At 46.6% G+C, this 17,936-nt stretch overlaps 1 protein-coding gene across 1 annotated transcript; it reads left to right on the forward strand.

Annotated features, from left to right (window-relative positions):
• Window positions 1–891: 891 nt before the first annotated feature.
• On the forward strand, window positions 892–16,138 carry RERE (arginine-glutamic acid dipeptide repeats). Its single transcript, XM_084274711.1, has 9 exons — window positions 892–1,049; window positions 2,212–2,373; window positions 3,690–3,803; window positions 4,693–6,077; window positions 6,430–6,652; window positions 7,848–8,568; window positions 10,724–10,870; window positions 11,087–11,267; window positions 12,279–16,138. The coding sequence occupies exons 1-9, from the start codon at window positions 972–974 to the stop codon at window positions 12,310–12,312; spliced, it is 3,045 nt and encodes a 1,014-aa protein (XP_084130837.1). The 5' UTR covers window positions 892–971; the 3' UTR covers window positions 12,313–16,138.
• Window positions 16,139–17,936: the final 1,798 nt, after the last annotated feature.

Below are 17,936 nucleotides of genomic sequence, written 5' to 3' on the forward strand. Positions count from 1 at the left end.
GCAGCATTCCTAGCAGACTTAATGATGCTTTGCCAGTGCAAACTAACATTGCAGTGACAAAGGAGAGGCCTGAGAGGTAGGGACTTACACAGTGGGGGAAATATCTATGTGATAAATCAATACTGGACTGTGACTGTCACACACACAACTTCTTTACACAGCACTGAATCTCTTCTGTGGCAACCTCCTTCTGGTAGATACTTCTAAAGGTTGTCTGAGATTTGGGCACATGTGTGGTGTGGAAGTGGGAGCCCCAAGTAGGGAAGGGAAGGAAATGAGATGTTCATAGAATTGTCTTGGTTGGAAGGGACCCTTTAGATCATAAAGTCCACCCATCAGCCTAACCTACCAGCCACCACTAACCCATGTCCCTCAGCACCACATCTAATGGTCTTTTAAATACCTCCAGGGGTGGAGACTCCTCCACTTCCCTGGGCAGCCTGTTCCAATGCCTAACCACCCTCTCTGGGAAGAAGTTTTTCCTAATATCCCATCTAAACCTCCCCTAGTGTAACCTGTTGCTTGGCACAAAGCTCACTGCACTTTAAGAAACCGCAGCTTTGGAAAAGAACAGCTGCCTGTTAGGTCCCAGGTAGAGGAGAGAACCCTTCTTTCTTTGCATTGAAAAAGCAGTTGCTTAAGTAAACAAGTAGTTTGAATAGTGAAGATGTGCAGGGTGACACAAACTGAGCCTGGAACAGGACAAAGTGTTCCAGAAATTTCTCCAACTCCTGTTGCCTTTAAGGAAGCAGATGCTTTTCTAGTTGGTGTGCTGTGTTTTTAATCCTGCAAAGTGTTTGTGCTGAATATCTGGCTCCATCCCTAAGCCATTGCTCTTCCTGCCCCCAGCCTCCAAGGACTGGCACCACGGCGGCCGGGAGAACATTCTGCTGTGCACCGACTGTCGCATTCACTTCAAAAAGTACGGGGAGCTGCCACCCATTGAGAAGCCTGTAGACCCTCCACCCTTTATGTTTAAGCCTGTCAAAGAGGAAGATGATGGACTCAGTGGAAAGCATAGCATGAGGACAAGGCGGAGTCGAGGCTCGGTAAGCTTAACACTCTCATGTTCTAGATCCTTCTGTACAGAGTTATCTCAAAGAAGGTAGGCTTCTGAAATGCTGCTTTCTCCACCTTGTGCCTGTTGCTGTGTTGCTGTGAAATTTGCTGAGGGTGAGGCTTTGGGAAAAGGGGCTGAAGTGTCTCCTTGGCACGTTCTAGTCAAGTTTGTTTTCATGACTTCAGTGGCTGGCAGTGGGCTGTCATCACGAGGGCTCGACCAGAGTGTATCAGTACAGATTTTGTACTGAATGTGTCGCCCTTTCCAGCTGGACCCACCACAGGTGAGCCCTTGGGCTTATGTTAAAGGAAGAGTTTTAAAACATTGAATGCTCTTAACGCAGTGTTCCTGTACTACTGGAGTTCAAGTCTCTTCCTGTGGAAAACTGCTGTTTTCTCCTGTGGTTGGTGTGCTCTGTCACAGAGGTTTTACTGGGGTGAGATGCTGGGAGCCTTGCTGTGCACAGGCCACCTGTGGGAGAACTCTGAGGCCAGCTCAGTTAGTTCAGTGTTTGGGCTGGTAGAAGGCAGCAGAGGTATTTCTGTTCCTCGCCCTCCCCTCTTCATCCCTGATCATGATGATATGATCATTGCTTTAAATGACTTGTGAGGTCACGCTGTCAGGTGAGGTTGGCATGGCTGTGTTTATGGTAGCCACTCATCCAAGAAACTGACCCAGAGCAAGACTGAAACAGCACTGATTATTGAAAGATGCTCTACTGTGACTCCTTATTGCGTAGCAGGAGCACATTGAAGCTGTGGGTTTGGAAACTGGTCTTGACTGCTTGAATGGCAAGATAGACTTGTTTTTAATGGGACATGAGGGTTCTCTACCCCCTTGCTCACTCTGTGTGTTCTATGAAGAAACCTCAGCCCATGAGCAGCAGCAGCTTTGGAATGTCTTTCTGATGTTGTCATTTCTAGCAGGCACTATTAATAAAATAATCAGCACTGAATGTTTTTGAGGATTTGCCTCCTGTTACTTTTAAGCCCAGATGAGCTCTCAAGGAAGAATTGTAACGCTGCTGAGTGCTCAGGTTTTCATTTTCCAAGCTCTTAGCAGCAGCGCTCCATCCATTCCCCTTCTGTCAGACAGAAAATGAAAGAGCTTGGGCAAATGCTGACTTTGATGCACTTCTATTTCTGTTTAAGATGTCTACACTACGTAGTGGTCGTAAAAAGCAGCCAGCCAGCCCTGATGGTAGAGCCTCACCTATTAATGAAGACATCCGCTCCAGCGGCCGCAACTCCCCCAGCGCTGCCAGCACCTCCAGCAATGACAGCAAAGCTGATTCGGTGAAGAAATCAACCAAGGTGAAATTTGCCACGTTGTTCTTTTGTGTTAGGACCAGACACCTGAGGCCTCTTCAGTCAGCTAAAGGAGATGCAGATTTTAGGAGGCCAGGGCATCTCTCAGTGACCTAGAAATTCCTACTTAGAAGCATAAAATGTCACGGTGCTCCTGATGGATGCTTTGTTCTGTACATGAGGATGCTCAGTGATACAAACCATTAAAGTATCCCCACATAACCCTGCTGCTCTCACGATAAATTAATCCTTCGATTTCAGATGCAAATGCAAGCATTAAGCTCGTGGAAGTAATACAGATCAGCAGTGCTGTGTTTGAGACGAGTAGACAGTTTTGGGGATTCTTTTTAAGCAGTTCTTAATCTTTATTTACAAAGGAATATGAATATGTAGCAATTGAGACGACTTCTGTTACTGTTTCTCTGTGTGTATTTGCTTGGTTTTTCAGAGCAAGCTGACAGTTTAGTCTGTTTAAATGAGTAAGTGTCTTACCCAGAGAATACTGAAGAAACAAAGCCAGATGAAATGAGAAGACTTGCCATTAAGCAGTGTAAATTGAAAAGTAGCAAGTTAAAAATAAATATTTTTTAGAAAAAAGTCAAAGCAGGAGTATGGATCAAGTTTTCACATGATAAAGCTGAGAACTTAGGAAAAATTGAAGTTAGGTGATTATGTGATGTGTAAAGCTGTCCCAGGCCATAAAAGGAGGTAGTAGTCTTGTAATAGCTACTCACAGTTAGCTCTGCATTTGAGGGACTATTAAAATATCCCCCTCAAAACATGAGGAGCAAAGCATGATTTTCCTGTAGGACAAAGAGACTTATCCCTTGCAGGTCATGGATCATGCACACCGACAGCTCCTTTGTTTTCCTTCACTTGGAAAGCTCAGGCCCACATCTGCCTGATGAGGAATGCTGAACTCCATGTTCCTTGTTCCTATTGCCTTGTGCCTGGAGCGTGTGCGGGGTTTGTGTGCAAACCACCCCTTAGGTCTCCATCTGTAGAAGTCAAGTTGCAGTCTGGTTTGGGTTCTGACTGAAATTTGACCTCCCGAGGGAGTGGCTGGAGTGTTAGGTGGATGTGAGTCTTCCAGGAGCTGCTCCTGGCAGATGGTGGGGAACAGGAGCAGCTCCAGAAGGTTCCCCTGCAACCTGTAATTGGACATTGGGCCAGATGTGTATTGTGTTATTAAATACTGACTTTCTCAACTTCTGATGAGTTCCCTGCTCTGTAGGAACCCTCCTTTGTTATTTGTGGTAAATGTGGTACACTGTTACATTTGAATCACTGGTAACTGTTGTGTTCTGCTTCACTCATGGCAGAAGATAAAAGAAGAGGTGTCTTCTCCTCTCAAGAACTCCAAGAGGCAGCGGGAAAAGGCAGCTTCTGACACAGAGGAACCTGACAGGTCCAATGCCAAAAAATCCAAAACTCAAGTGAGTCCCACAGAGGAACGTTTTTCTCTTAGGGGAATGGGGGAGGAGGGGAGGAAAACCCAGTAACAAACCACAAACATGAAATCAGTTTAAGCCACAGCAAATTGTAACTTAATCTGGAAAGCAGCTGGTATTATAATGTGGCTGGAAAGCAGCCGGTATTATAATGTGCTCCTTCTGTTCAAAACACAGCAGAATAATACGGGGTAAGTCCAGAAATTGTGTTTTTGGTTTCAGTATCAACTGTATAGTAGCATATTTGGACTATTTTCCACCCTCTTCCCTGGTAATTCTTTAATTGAAATTTGGGATTTCCTCTTCTGTGGCAAATTAGGCACCACCACTGGAGTTAGTGTCAAAACTCAGTTGAAATACTTCCAGGCTGTCTGTGTGCACCTGACCAGGTTCACTCTGTGCATGGGATTTGGTGATTTTGGCACTAAGTTTGCCATATTACAGAATCCCAGAATGGTTGAGGTGCAAGGGACCTGGAGGTCATCTAGGCCAAACCCTGTGCTCACACAGGGGCACCTGGAGCCCAGTGCACAGGACCATGTCCAGATGGCTTGTGTATATCTGCGGATGGAGAGTCTGCAGCCTCTCTGGGCGACCTGTTTTGTTGCTTGGTCACCCTCTGAGTGAAAAAGCTTCCTTATGTTCAGGCAGAACCTTCTGTATTTGTGCCTGTTGCCACCAAACACTGCTGCAGAGAGCCTCGCTCCATTGTCTTTGCACCCTCCCTTTGGATATGTATGTTTGTGCTGGTTTGTCCCATGAGGTTCAGCAGGTGGTACTCGCAGGTGTGATAGCTTGCACTGGTGGCATGCTGGTCAGGTTCTTTGTGCCAGTTTCTCATGCACGGTGTTTATTCTTCCCCCTCTTGCTGCAGGAGATCAGCAGGCCAAACTCTCCCTCAGAGGGCGAGGGTGAAGGTGAGAGCTCGGACAGCCGCAGCGTCAATGACGAAGGGAGCAGTGACCCCAAGGACATTGACCAGGATAACCGGAGCACATCACCCAGCATCCCTAGCCCTCAAGACAATGAGAGCGACTCAGATTCATCAGCTCAGCAGCAAGTGCTGCAGGCACAGCCCCAAGCGCTTCAGGCACAGAGCAGTTCTGGCCAGGCTCCTCCTCCCACACCACCGATAGCAGCCCAGTTACCAGCATCACTGCCAGCAGCGTCCAGTGCTGCCTCCGCTCCAGCACAGGTCTCGCCGCCGGCGTCCCAGCCCCCTGGCCAGCCCCAGGCCCCTGCGCCCCCACCGCCTCATTCTCACATACAGCAGGCCCCAGCTTTGCACCCACAGAGACTCCCGTCCCCCCACCCGCCTCTGCAGCCTTTGAACGTGCCGCAGAGCCAGCCCACCCCTGCCTCTTCGCAGCCTCACCCTCAGGCTCCGCTCCATGGTCAGGCGCAGCCGGCCCCTCACAGCCTGCAGAGCCAGCCCCTCCTGCCTCATCCTGTACCTTCGCAGCCATTTTCCCTCCCCACACAGTCATCTCAGTCTCAGGTTCCCCTTCAGGCACAAGCGCCGTCTCATTCTCACTCCGCTCTCCAGGTTCAGGTAACGCAGCCTGTCCTGCCAACCGCCACCTCCCTGCAGCCAGCTCAGCCTCCGCGGGAGCAGCCCCTGCCCCCTGCACCCATGGCCATGCCTCACATCAAGCCTCCCCCGACTACCCCGATCCCTCAGCTCCCCACTGCTCCATCCCATAAACACCCTCCTCATCTCTCTGGCCCTTCTCCATTCTCCATGAACTCCAACCTGCCTCCGCCGCCTGCTTTAAAACCTCTGAGCTCCCTCTCAACTCATCATCCTCCATCTGCACACCCTCCTCCTTTGCAGCTGATGCCTCAGAGCCAACCGCTGCAGTCTTCGCCAGCCCAGCCTCCCGTACTGACGCAGAGTCAGAGCCTCCCCCCACCTGCCAATCACCCCCCATCTGGGCTCCATCAGGTGTCCTCCCAGCCCCCCTTTTCTCAGCATCCGTTCGTCCCGGGAGGCCCACCTTCCATCACCCCTCCTTCTTGCCCCTCCACTTCCACGCCACCCACTGTGCCTGGCATCCCGCTTCAGACTTCCATCTCCACATCAGCAGCTTCTAGTGGAAACGTGCCAGTGGTGACAGCCTGCACGCTACCACCTATTCAGATCAAAGAAGAAGTCCCGGATGAAGCTGAGGAACCAGAAAGCCCTCCCCCTCCACCCAGAAGTCCATCACCAGAACCCACTGTTGTGGATACACCAAGTCATGCCAGTCAGTCAGCCAGGTATGGAGCTGTCAGCGGTGCTTCCTCCGTGTGTTCTGTGTCTGTGTAGAAGGGTGCTCTGAAACTGAGTGGGAGCTGAGTGAATTTTATGTGTGCATCTTCTCAGCCTCTCCTAGCATGATTTTGCTCTGGTTTTCTCAGTTTGTGATTGTGAGAAGGGTTTTGTACTCTGCTTGTCTGTGGAGTAATAAGGTGTGATTAATTTTCTCACTGCTCTCAGGGAAGCTGGGAGTACTGATGTGTGTGGGGTGATTTTTTTTCTTTCTTTTTTTTTTTTTTGACCTATAGCTCTTAAATCACAGACTCCTGCATCTCTCCCAGGGCTAAACTCTTTCTGTTTTGTTTCTTTCAGGTTCTATAAACACCTGGACCGCGGCTACAATTCATGCTCAAGAACAGACTTATACTTTATGCCTCTGGCAGGCTCCAAACTGGCCAAGAAGAGAGAAGAGGCCATTGAAAAAGCCAAAAGAGAAGCAGAGCAGAAAGCCAGAGAAGAGAGGGAAAGAGAAAAAGAAAAAGAGAAGGAGAGAGAGAGGGAACGAGAGCGTGAAAGAGAAGCAGAAAGAGCTGCGGTAGGTTTATTTATAGCTAAGAGCTGTTTAAGGGAGTTGGCATGGTGGGGCCTGACCTGGGGATGTGCATCCCCAGAAGCACTGTAACTCTGTGCAGTCAGGTATTTGTGAACAGCCTTGTGTGTTAAGGGAAAGACAAGTGGCTGTGAGCACCTCCTGGCCTGCCCTGGGCGTTCTTCTCGTTGAAGGAAACAGTTTCTACTCCTGCTCTGTGCCTGTGCAGGACACCCGAGCAGCTGGGGACAAGGCCAAGGACTTAGCTGTGCCTGCAGTAGAGAAGCACTCTGTGCAGATGCAGTGAATGCCTTTGTGTACCTCTGTGTGGGCACAGCTGGCTGCAAGGGGAGCTGAAGGATGTTTACATGGGAAGTATACTCAGTTAAAGCCATGTAACTTTTTTTTATGGGGAGACTCAATCTCATCTCTGTAGAAAGAGCCAATATAATTAATCTGTTTTCCTGTGGGCCCTCAGAAAGGAGTGACCCCTCAGCCCACAGAATTGGTAGGTTGGTGGTGTGATCCTGAAAAAGAAGGTGCAGAAGTCTCCCTATTCCATGGTGCATTTCAGAGGTCTGAATCATAGCTGTGCATTTCTGTAGGAATGTAAGTCAGGATATGTGTCTGTGAAGAGATGTCTTCTGTATGGGGGCTTTGCTTTGTTTTTGTAAGGATCTTTGCACAATTGCTTGGGTAAACTGCTTATTGTCCTCTCCAGAAGTGATGGGCTGCCCTTGTGTAGGAGGGGAGAGCAAAGTCCTGATGTGAAAGGACTGGAATTTGTTGTGTTGCGAGTTGTGGAGATGAGTTTCTTTGGGTTTAGTAAGTTTGAGGATACGAGTGACTGTGAGAGAGGAAGGAAGACGCTGCAAACAAGACTGATAGTCTGTGGTGGCAGGTACCAGCCAGCTGTTGCCCATAGATGTGACACAGACAACTGGTTACTGCTCTACTAATGGTAAAAGCAGTTAGCATAGCTTTGAGGCTGCCACTGTAGCTGTCTTCTGGCCTGCAAGATAGACAGAATCCAGTTCTTCCCCAAACCACATTGGAACACACAACTGCAGGAGTCGTGAGGCTCAGCAGGCTGAACTTAGCACCTCTTAAAGCTTCAGGCATGAGGAGGGAAGTCTCTGCCTGCTGTGTTGTAAGCTGAATGTGTTGAACTAAAATTCTCTTCCTCCATTCGGTGCAGCAGAAGGTATCCAGCTCCTCCCATGAAGGCCGTCTTGGAGAATCTCAGCTCAGCGGGCCAGCGCATATGAGACCTTCATTTGAACCTCCACCGACGACCATCGCTGCTGTACCACCTTACATCGGCCCAGACACACCTGCGTTACGAACACTGAGTGAATACGCTCGTCCTCATGTCATGTCGCCAACAAACCGTAATCATCCTTTCTTTGTCCCCCTGAACCCCACCGATCCACTTCTGGCCTACCACATGCCTGGCCTCTACAATGTGGATCCCACCATTCGGGAACGAGAGCTGCGAGAGCGGGAAATCCGGGAGCGAGAAATCCGGGAGAGGGAGTTGAGAGAGAGGATGAAACCTGGTTTTGAGGTGAAGCCCCCAGAGCTCGATGCCCTGCATCCTGCTACTAACCCCATGGAGCATTTTGCCAGGCACGGTGCACTGACTATTCCCCCAACAGCAGGACCTCACCCGTTTGCTTCCTTCCATCCGGGTTTGAACCCCCTTGAAAGAGAGAGACTTGCACTGGCAGGCCCACAGCTACGGCCTGAAATGAGCTACCCAGACAGACTGGCAGCAGAGAGAATACACGCTGAACGGATGGCATCGCTGACAAACGACCCCTTGGCACGGCTCCAGATGTTCAACGTTACGCCTCACCACCACCAACACTCACACATACACTCGCATTTACACCTACATCAGCAGGATCCCTTACATCAAGGTGAGCCCGGGGAAATGGGCTAGGTGGTTTCCCAGGGAACCTCTCACCGTGATGAGCTTGTTAGGAGAAGCCTGCCCAAGCCAGGCAGGCTGTGCCTCTGGAATTCCAGTAGCAATATCCATGTTTCCTTGTATACGTGACTTCTGTGTTTCCTGAAGTTGTGAAAACTGAAATGTGAGCAATTATTTTGGGGGAGGGTGGACAAATATTGGTGATAAGGTAAATGATGATAACAGTACAGGGATCTTTGTTGAGACCACACCCTGGCACTGTAAAAGGTTCCCTGTTTCCCAGACACACTGAGTTGTAGATCACACCTTAAAGCAGTGTCTGGTGTATGGGGGGAGACGCTGGGCGAAGGGAATCCACCCACAATGTCACGGAACTGCTGATGGCTGTTAGGAGTTAGAGTGGGAAAGGAGATGAAACTGGTGTTTCCATATTGAAACTGAAAAAAAAATTAGGGAAGACAGACATTATCTCTTTAGCCATTTGACATGACAACCATCTGTCTGTGGAGCTGAAATTCCCTGTCAGAGTTCTCCTAAGAACCGTCTAAATTTATGGGTTGGCACAGTTTTAGCTACAGCATATACTTATCTGTGGAAATCTTTTTCCCAAAGTATTTAATAGTCTCAAAAGTGAGTTGATGCCTTGCTCATTTCTAAAGCAACCTACGTGGTTACTCCTGTGGGAGTCTGGAACCTGGGAGATGAGGCACTGAGCAGTGTCTTTCGGATTTCTCTGGTAGCAGACTGGAGAGAACATAGCAAGCAAGGCACCAGGTGCGGTAGCTGCTAAGTAAGGACCAAAAAAGAAGAGTCCAAGTACTTGGAGTGCAGCTTCTGGTGCAGCTGGCTACAAAAGCAGCATTTGTGGAAGAAAATATAGCACACTTTGCCTTGGAGCAATATGCATTAAATAGCTGGGATGTCTGCTGCTTGGTGTTTGGAAGGGCTTTGGGTGCTCTTGCAGAAGCCAAACTGTGTAGGAAGGAAATCAACCAGCATCTGGTGATATTGCTGTGGCCAGGGGGTTACAGGTAGGAGGGGGGAGTGTTGAAGATGATAAACTGGTTCTATCTGAGGCAGGTTTGCATATATCCCATCAATAGCAGAAGAAACTTGGTATAGATTGAGTCTATACAAGGATTTTGTCGTCAGGTAAGTCACCGTGTCTCTGCAGGTAAGTCTAGGTACCCACCAGTCATTTGTTCTGGACAAAACCACAGGCATCCTCACTGTCAGTCTAGCAAAGACTGGTGCAGACAAAGTGAAGTCAGTCAGTGTTACGTCTCTTTTGCCTGTATTTGAGAAGTAATCTGACTATAGTCTTGATATCGGGTTAAAATACAGTTAGGGATCCTGAGTGTCTTGAGTGTTCCTTTCTCCAGAGCAGCTTCTCAGGGTGGGTCTGGGTTATTCCTAAATGGATAACCTGTGTGTTTCCTTAGGGTGGGATAAACATTGTGAACAACCACACCTTTCTGCTCTGGACCAGGTAACGGCTGGGGGAGAACTGTCAGCTGTGTTGTATTCCATTTGCTCGTGGTTCCTCTGCAGTCTTAACAGCCCATCATGCAGAGATTTCAGATGAGCTGGTGAATAAGTATTTTTCAGGTTTTGCCAGTGTCTTTTTTTCCATTGTACCAGTGAAGTGATGCCAGAGAGGTTGTCTGCAGGTGTCTCTGCACGGAAGCATGGTGACAATGTCGTGTTTTGCAAACAAAGGGTTTTACCACTTTTTGACCTATTAAGTAGTAGTGGTAGAGTCAGCAGTTCTTTTGTACTAGATGTCACTAGTGATCCTTCTCCTGCATGTGTGAAAAGGGAAAATAGTGAGTTTGGGGAAAATGTATTTTCTGAATGGTCACCATCTTTGTTGTTTCCTCCTACAGCTTGGTGGATTTCTTATTTTCTTGCAGAAATTGCAAGCCCTGGGTTGTTGCTTTAACAGTTAAGACTGTTTGGTAAGCAGATGCTACTTGAAGATAAAAAAGCAGGTTTCAGAATGGGTGGAGCTAAGCTCCTGGTAATTACACACCAGTTAGGCCAAATGCTGATCCAGCTCATGTCTACCAGGGCTTTTGATCTCCCAGCCGTGAGTGATGCCTCCCAAAACAGTTGACTGATTGTTTTCTTTCCTCCTTTTACAGGTTCAGCAGGACCTGTTCACCCGCTGGTGGATCCTTTAGCAGCTGGACCCCATTTGGCACGCTTTCCATACCCACCTGGAACCATCCCCAACCCATTGCTAGGGCAGCCACCTCATGAGCATGAAATGCTCCGACATCCCGTCTTTGGTGAGAGCCTTTTACAGTCCTTTATATGGAGGCTGGCTCTTGATCTGAACTGTCATCTTCTGGGCTTTAGCATTTCTTGGGAGGGGAGCTGGTGGAGTTGAGCTGTAACTTTGTTTACAGCCAAAGGTTGGTTAAGAAAAAAAAGGCAGCTTCGTGGGACAACAGTCTGCAGCCCTCATAGCAAACAAGAGTCTAAAATGAGCAACTCTCTCCTAGGTACTCCTTATCCACGAGACCTGCCTGGTGCCATTCCACCTCCTATGTCAGCAGCCCACCAGCTGCAGGCCATGCATGCCCAGTCAGCAGAGCTGCAGAGACTGGCAATGGAGCAGCAGTGGTTGCATGGGCATCCTCACATGCATGGTGGTCATCTACCAAGTCAGGAAGATTATTACAGGTGAGAGGTGCCATGAAGGCTCTGGAGGTGCAGGGGTGCTAACAGCTTCCTTCATCTTTCTCCACATTCAATCTTCTGTCTTCTGGATTACTGCCTTTCTTGCTGTGTGCTGGTGTACATCCCAGATGCAGTTACAGAATGTGGTGAAGCTCTACTAAGACTCTGTGTAGTTGGGAAGCTAGGGCCAAATTACTGGCACAAGACATGGACTGATGGAGTCTTACGTTGTAGAATTAACTCTGGGGTTTTTAGGTGATCCTGAATTCGATTGTTGCTTCCACATGTCTCTTGCTTGAGAACAGTGGAGGAGGGTGGGTAAAAGGTTTATGAATGAGAAGAGGGGAGGAATTCAGTTAATCTTAAAGTCAATAGGAAGTTGAAATGTGTGAGTAATACAGATCCTGCATTACCGGCTGAGGCTGAGACTGCCTGGGTGAATCATGTGAGCTCCTTCTCCCCAGATTGAGGTATGGTGTTGATAGCAGAGTAGTCCTCTTGGCCTACCTTACGTGACACCACCTTATGTCTTGTTTGGCAATGACCACTGACAGTATGTCAGCTAAGAAGAAAGTCACCAGCACTTAGCAAGGGTCATTCCACTTGTCTGTGGGTGGCAAGGGTGTATAGGAAGCAGCCCATTAAACACCTGCCTTGCAGTGCTTTGTCCTGATATTTCAGCCCTTCTGCTACCCAAAATTGCCTGCTGGCCTCATGCCATGGGGCACCAGTCTGCCTGAAAGTCACTGTCCTGTCTGCAACTGCAGACAAAGCTGAACTGTGATGAGCTGGCACTAGTGATGTCTCTGTCGTGCAAGGAGCACTTCAGTAGCCAGAGGTCATCACTTCCTCCCACAGCCAGCAGCGTTATCACTGCTGTGACAGTGGCCCTCCCAAGTCTGGTTGCAACCTCTGTTCCCTTCAGGGCAGGCAGGTGAGGATAGCAGGAAGGCAAGCTCTCTCTGAAGTGTCACCTCCTTTGTTATGTTAAACTGAGTTTTCTTTCTCTTTCAGTCGACTGAAGAAAGAAGGCGACAAACAGTTGTAATAAATTTATTTATTTGTAATGCTGGCTATGGAAACCCCAGTCCTTGGGAAGGAGTGGAACATTTTTACATACAATAAGAGCTACAAAAGGAAAAGAATATCTTATAAAGATTTCTTTATATATTTAAAACAGAAACGACCACCCAACAAGTAGAGACTTATCAGCATAGTGTTCATTTGTAGAGAAGATTTCTCAAGACTGGTGTGGGTCTCCCTGCATGACAACGTATTCAGAAGCCTATTGAAAATACAGGACTGTGTGGAATATTCAGAGAACTTCCTGCAATCTTGGTTTTGGGTTGGTTTTTTTTTCTTTCTTACTAGTTTGTTTTTGAGTAGGTGCTAGAATCAGGTTCACAACACAAGTCACTGTGCGTGAAGAGACACTCAATGCATCTATAGCTATTTTAAAAGAAACAAGGATTGCAAGTAGGTGACATAACAAGCTCTGAATCCAAGTGCTATAATAATAAAAATTACTTTTATTTTAATACATTGTAGGAAATCTTCATAATTTTAAAGAGAGCTCAGTTCTGCAGCATGGCTTTTTAAGTCTGTAAATAACTTTTTTGGGTAGAGGGGAGAAACAAAACAAAACGAAACTCCAGAAGCATTTATCTTGATTTTCAGTAACATCACAACTTGTGAATTCCTACCTGGTATTGACAGAATACAGAGTTGATTTTTTAATAAAAAATATATATATAATTATCCCTTTAATTAAAGGGAACGATGGGTATCAATAATTTCAAATGGGTAAAAGCTTGAAATTTGGTTTGATATCAACAATAAGCATTAAGTTGCAGGGATAATGTTGCAAATGACTGTTTCTGTTCTTGGTTTTTTGGTTTGTTTGGGTTTGTTGGGTTTTTTTGTTAGTGTTAACATCTCTCTGTTCTGCAGGTGATTTCTGTTGAGTTGGGTTTCTCAGCAGTACAGGTGTCCTTGGAACTAGCTTACCCTTTTGATGCCTACTTCAAGGGTTATTTTTTTCAGAGTGGCCATAATACACTTCTTTCCTATTACCTTTTGGAATTTAATCTAGCTACATTGGTTTTAGACTTTAGGCAAAGGTTCAATTAAATTAATCTGTTCTGAAATCTCTTTTTTAAAACCTTCCGTGGCTCAAACTGGTACAGCCAGGATTTTGTATGCATGTGCATATTTTTGGAGGACGTGCTCTTTCTGGCCCCTTATGTTTGATATGTTCTTAAGAAAAGCAGATAGGCAGCTCAGTGTTCTTAACAGTTGTTTTGCAAAGACCAGTCTCTATTTCTCTTTGACTGTTTTAGTTTTGGTTTTGTAAGCAAAAAACTTTTTTAATTGCCACCAGTGTTCTGTATCTCAGGAACTTACTGCTTTGGGATTAACCAGCTTATATGGACAGTAACATTTACTGACTCCTAACACAACAGGTCCATGCAGAATAACTCCTGTTGGCTAGTTGCCATGAGGATGGTAAAAGGAGAGGAATACACAGGCGGCCAGTGAGCTTTATTTTGGAAACAGCTCTGCTTACTGTCTAGGCAGATTTATTTTTTTCACTGTTTAGCCATGGGTTTTCTTTGCCAGAGCAGAGGGTGATGCAACCAGTGGACATCTGAATCTGCTGGCCATGTTTTCTGCTGGTGCATAACTTCCCCCCCATTCTCTCTCTTAACTCACGAGTGCTCTCTCTGCTGTTGTAGACTGTTCAGTGTGATGGTTGTGTCATAGGACTGTACTGAGCCGTGCTTGGTAAACTTGTAGTTAATCATACATTCTGATGGAAGGCATGGTATGCACAATGAGTGCTCTATCCACCTCACGGATCTCAAACCAATGTTAGTGCCCAAAGATTACTGTTGGACAGTTAGTAACATCAGTTTACCAGTTAAAACCACGCATCAGGTTATGACATCCACTTAAGGCAAGAGTGTATCAGAGAGAGAGGAGGACTATTTCAGCTGATGTTGATCTTTATTTCTGCCTGCCATTCCAGATTTCCAGTGCTAAAGAACTGCAATAGCATTTAATCAGTTCCATCTGCTATATTTGAACTCCCTGTGAAGGCAATAGGAGGAGCAGTTGTGTTTCTGACATTTAGAAACCAAGAGGTCAACTTAGAATCAAGGATGGTAAAGTCTTGGTCAGGTAATGCCTTCAGTTGCTGCCTGCAGTGATGAGGTGAAAGGGTTTTCTTCTGAGTAATGCTTTTTACTTTTGCTCACAGTGGAGTTGCTAGTTAAGATGGGTCTGCTCAGCAGAGAGAGTGCCTCAGTTTACTTTAAAGGTCTAATTAGGCACGTTTCAGTTAAAGCTTCCCTCCTTGTTTTTACCATGGGGAGTTTGGGGGAGTTCAGCCCTTTCTTCTGATACTTTGTTGTGTTTGTGTGTGTTATTTTTAGCTATAGTTCTTAAGGAAGGAAAAAAAAGTTAACTGCCTCCAGTGGTCCCCCTCTCTATGTTTTTTTTTTCAAGCTGAAGTTTGCAGTCTGTTCAAAAACTATTAATTGACTTTTTCTTTTCTTCTTTTCTTTTGGGGGGGACTTTCTCTGTTCACAGCATTCAACAAATAAGCACTGAAATTCTGAAGTTCTAGACCAATGATTAACTACAACTTTACATGCAGTGGTTTTTGAAGCCATCTTAGTGTTCGATGCCCTATTAAAAACAACTCAGACCTTTTGATTTTTCTTTAAGAAATCTCTCTTTATTTTCCCTGTTTTGGAGGTTTATTTTTTAATTTTGCTTTAGTGTTTTTGAAACGTCTCTCTTGTTCTATGTCGTCATGGTTGAGCTTGTTTCACTGCACCGTTAAAGCAGAGTGTACATTCTGACTGCTACATTTATATATATCTTGAAGCTTAATGTATATATGAGTAGTTTGCCATGGGATAACACAGTGTAAACAGAGTAGAAACCCAGAAATCGTGACTTCTGTGTTCTCTCCATTTGAGTATTTTGTAATTTTTTTGAAATATTTGTGGACATAAATAAAACCAAGCTACACTACAGCAGCCAGGTTTTGCCTGCAAGCGAAATGTGTCTTTTGATTGTTGTTAGTGGGGAAAAGTTCACTTCATCTGGGATGATACGGGATGCTGGCATGGCCATTTTGTGTGTTTAAAAGCTGTCTTGTCTTCCGTGGCTTTATTTTTTTTCCATCTTTGAGGTCATTTTAATTTTAACATACACTACACAAGACACCATTGTGTCCAGTTCCAGCGTGTATTCTGCCTCCCTGAGGTGCATTTATGCTCTAGGGCCATATTGCAAACCTTTGACGTATTTTTCTAGAAGTTAAGCCATCAAATTGATAATAATGAACGTGCAAGAATATTTTAGCTGTGGTGACTTCAGGAGCTTTCTGTGTATAACGGTAAGATGTTGTAGCCACTGATCTGCCTGAGCACAAATAGGTAGTTAAAATGAATTAGATATAGATATATACCCCAGTAGCTGAGTTTTTCATGCATTTTATGTTCAAAGAGATGCTACTTTGTGCTAGTAGTCATCTTGAACACAACTGATACAGAGCTGGCAAGGGATGTGTTGCAGAGGGATGATAATTGCAGATAAAGATGCACAGTAACTCATTGTCTATTCATTGCCTGCTGAAAAACTAAAATTTGCTTTCAAATTGCATAAAGTTACATGTTTGTGTACATTTGTAATGGCTCCCTGTCTCCATCTATCAGGGGTTGTAATGCATCTGTGTGAGCTAGCTGTTTGAGAGCTCATGTTTGGAGTTTGGAATAATCAAACCTTAGGAAATTGCTGTGGTGCCACAGAGAGAGGTGGCGAGTGCTTTCACAGAATAAACCTTTAATCAGAAGGGAGATGGGAAGGATGCGTTCTTGATCTGGTTCTGCTTTGGTTTTGATCTGTGATTTCTCAGAAATAGTGAGGTATTTTGACTCCAGTTCAAGCTAATTAGTGCTCTGAGTATAGTGAGCAAAGGAGTGCCCTGTTGTTTGAGTGTGCTTGAAGCAGACGGAGAAGTATTCATGACAAATTGCATGGGAGTTTGGAGCTGCATGTTTGAAAAGGCTGCTCTATTTATACCCTGTGGCATTTTGGAAGGGGAAGGTCAGCTCTCATCTACTGGAAATAGCTTCTGAAAGTGCTTTTTCTGAGGCTGGCTGGAACATGTGCTATGGTATTTATTTTGACATTTGTTTTTTTTTAATTCGTTGTACTTAACATAGAACTTGGATGGGCTTGGCCTCCCCTCCCTTTCTTTGCTACAGGTTCTAAGTTTCCAGACTTAAAATGATGAACCCTATGGGGACAAGGCCGAAGATTTTTATTGCTGCATAAATAGAACAATCTAGTTCCTGTTGCAGTTGTGGCAGTGCCGATGCCACCTTGCCTTTGCCAGGGTAAGGCTGGAAAGTGTGGCTTTTCACACACACACTACCAGACTCTGCTGTGATGTGGTGCAGGCCGCACAAAGGGCCTACGGGTTTAAGCCCTTCCTGAGGCGCGGGTGGCTTTCCAAAGCTTAGATTCATTTAGTTATGTGGAGAAAAGCTAAAGCCTGTCGTTCTGTTTGGGAAACTGGTTTTCTGCCCTTCATACATGTGAAGAAAGGTAGCTGTTAGATCGCCTGTGAAGTCTGTGCTGTGTAGAGGCCTGTGTGGTGCTGGGTTTGCTCCCTGGAGATCTCAGAGGGCCTGTGCTTTGGGCGTGGTGCTGAGGGGCTGGAGAGCCCCGGGCCCGGTTGGGCGGGAAAGCAGGCCCCGCCCCCACCTCAGGGCGGCTGCAGGGCCCTGGCCCGGAAGGTTCCCTTGGCAGCGTGCAGGTAAGAGCCCTTCCCCTGCTGTGACAGGGAAAAGGGTAGCACAACTGTGGTGGGAGGGAGTCTTTGAGCCCTGCTGTGACAGGGAAAAGGGTAGCAGAACCGTGGTGGGAGGGAGTCTTTGAGTGTAGCCTCTGCTTGGAGAGCAGCCATGCCTGTCTGACTGCAGAGGGAAGCACAGAGCTCGGCTCTGCTGTTGCCCGGCCCTTCCTGTCATGGTGCCTTGCTCCAGAGGGAGCCAGCTGCCCCTCTCCCCCTCCTGGCAGTGCCCCTTGGTCCTCAGAGGAGCAGGGTTCCTCCTGGCAAGTTCCCTTTGTTCCCTGAGGCAGCCAAGGCCTTGCAGCCCAGGGGCCTGTTCTCCTCCTCATTTCATCCCTGTTGCTGTGGCAGGTGTTCATCCCTGTGTCCCGGTCAGCAGCTCCCACGTTGGCAGTCCCAGAAGCTTCCCTCCTTGCTTTCCTGTGGGACAGGTAAGCTTGAGAAAACCTTGCTGGTGTTGGTATTTCCAGGGTAGTTTCTCTCCCTGAGTGTGTCAGGCTCGGCGTGTCTGTTGGAGGGAAGAACTTCTCGGGTGCCTGAAGTCATAAACTATCATTCTGCTTCTTTCCTTCTTTACTTAATGTAAGGCAATTAAGCCTGATTTTTCTCATGGTGTTGACTTTGCAGAAACAAACTGGAGCTAAGGATTAAAAACAACACAGTGCAAACCACAAATCCCAAGTGGACTATTTAGCCAGGCTATTTTTTGTTCTTTACAAATGCTCTTCTCTGAGGAAGTGGTAACTTGGCCCCTGCAAATTCAGCTATTTCTATATATGTAAAGGCTGTAGTTCCCTGCCCTG

The sequence above is a fragment of the Gallinula chloropus genome, assembly GCF_964237585.1.
Source record: "Gallinula chloropus genome assembly, chromosome: 23".
Classification (NCBI taxonomy): domain Eukaryota; kingdom Metazoa; phylum Chordata; class Aves; order Gruiformes; family Rallidae; genus Gallinula; species Gallinula chloropus.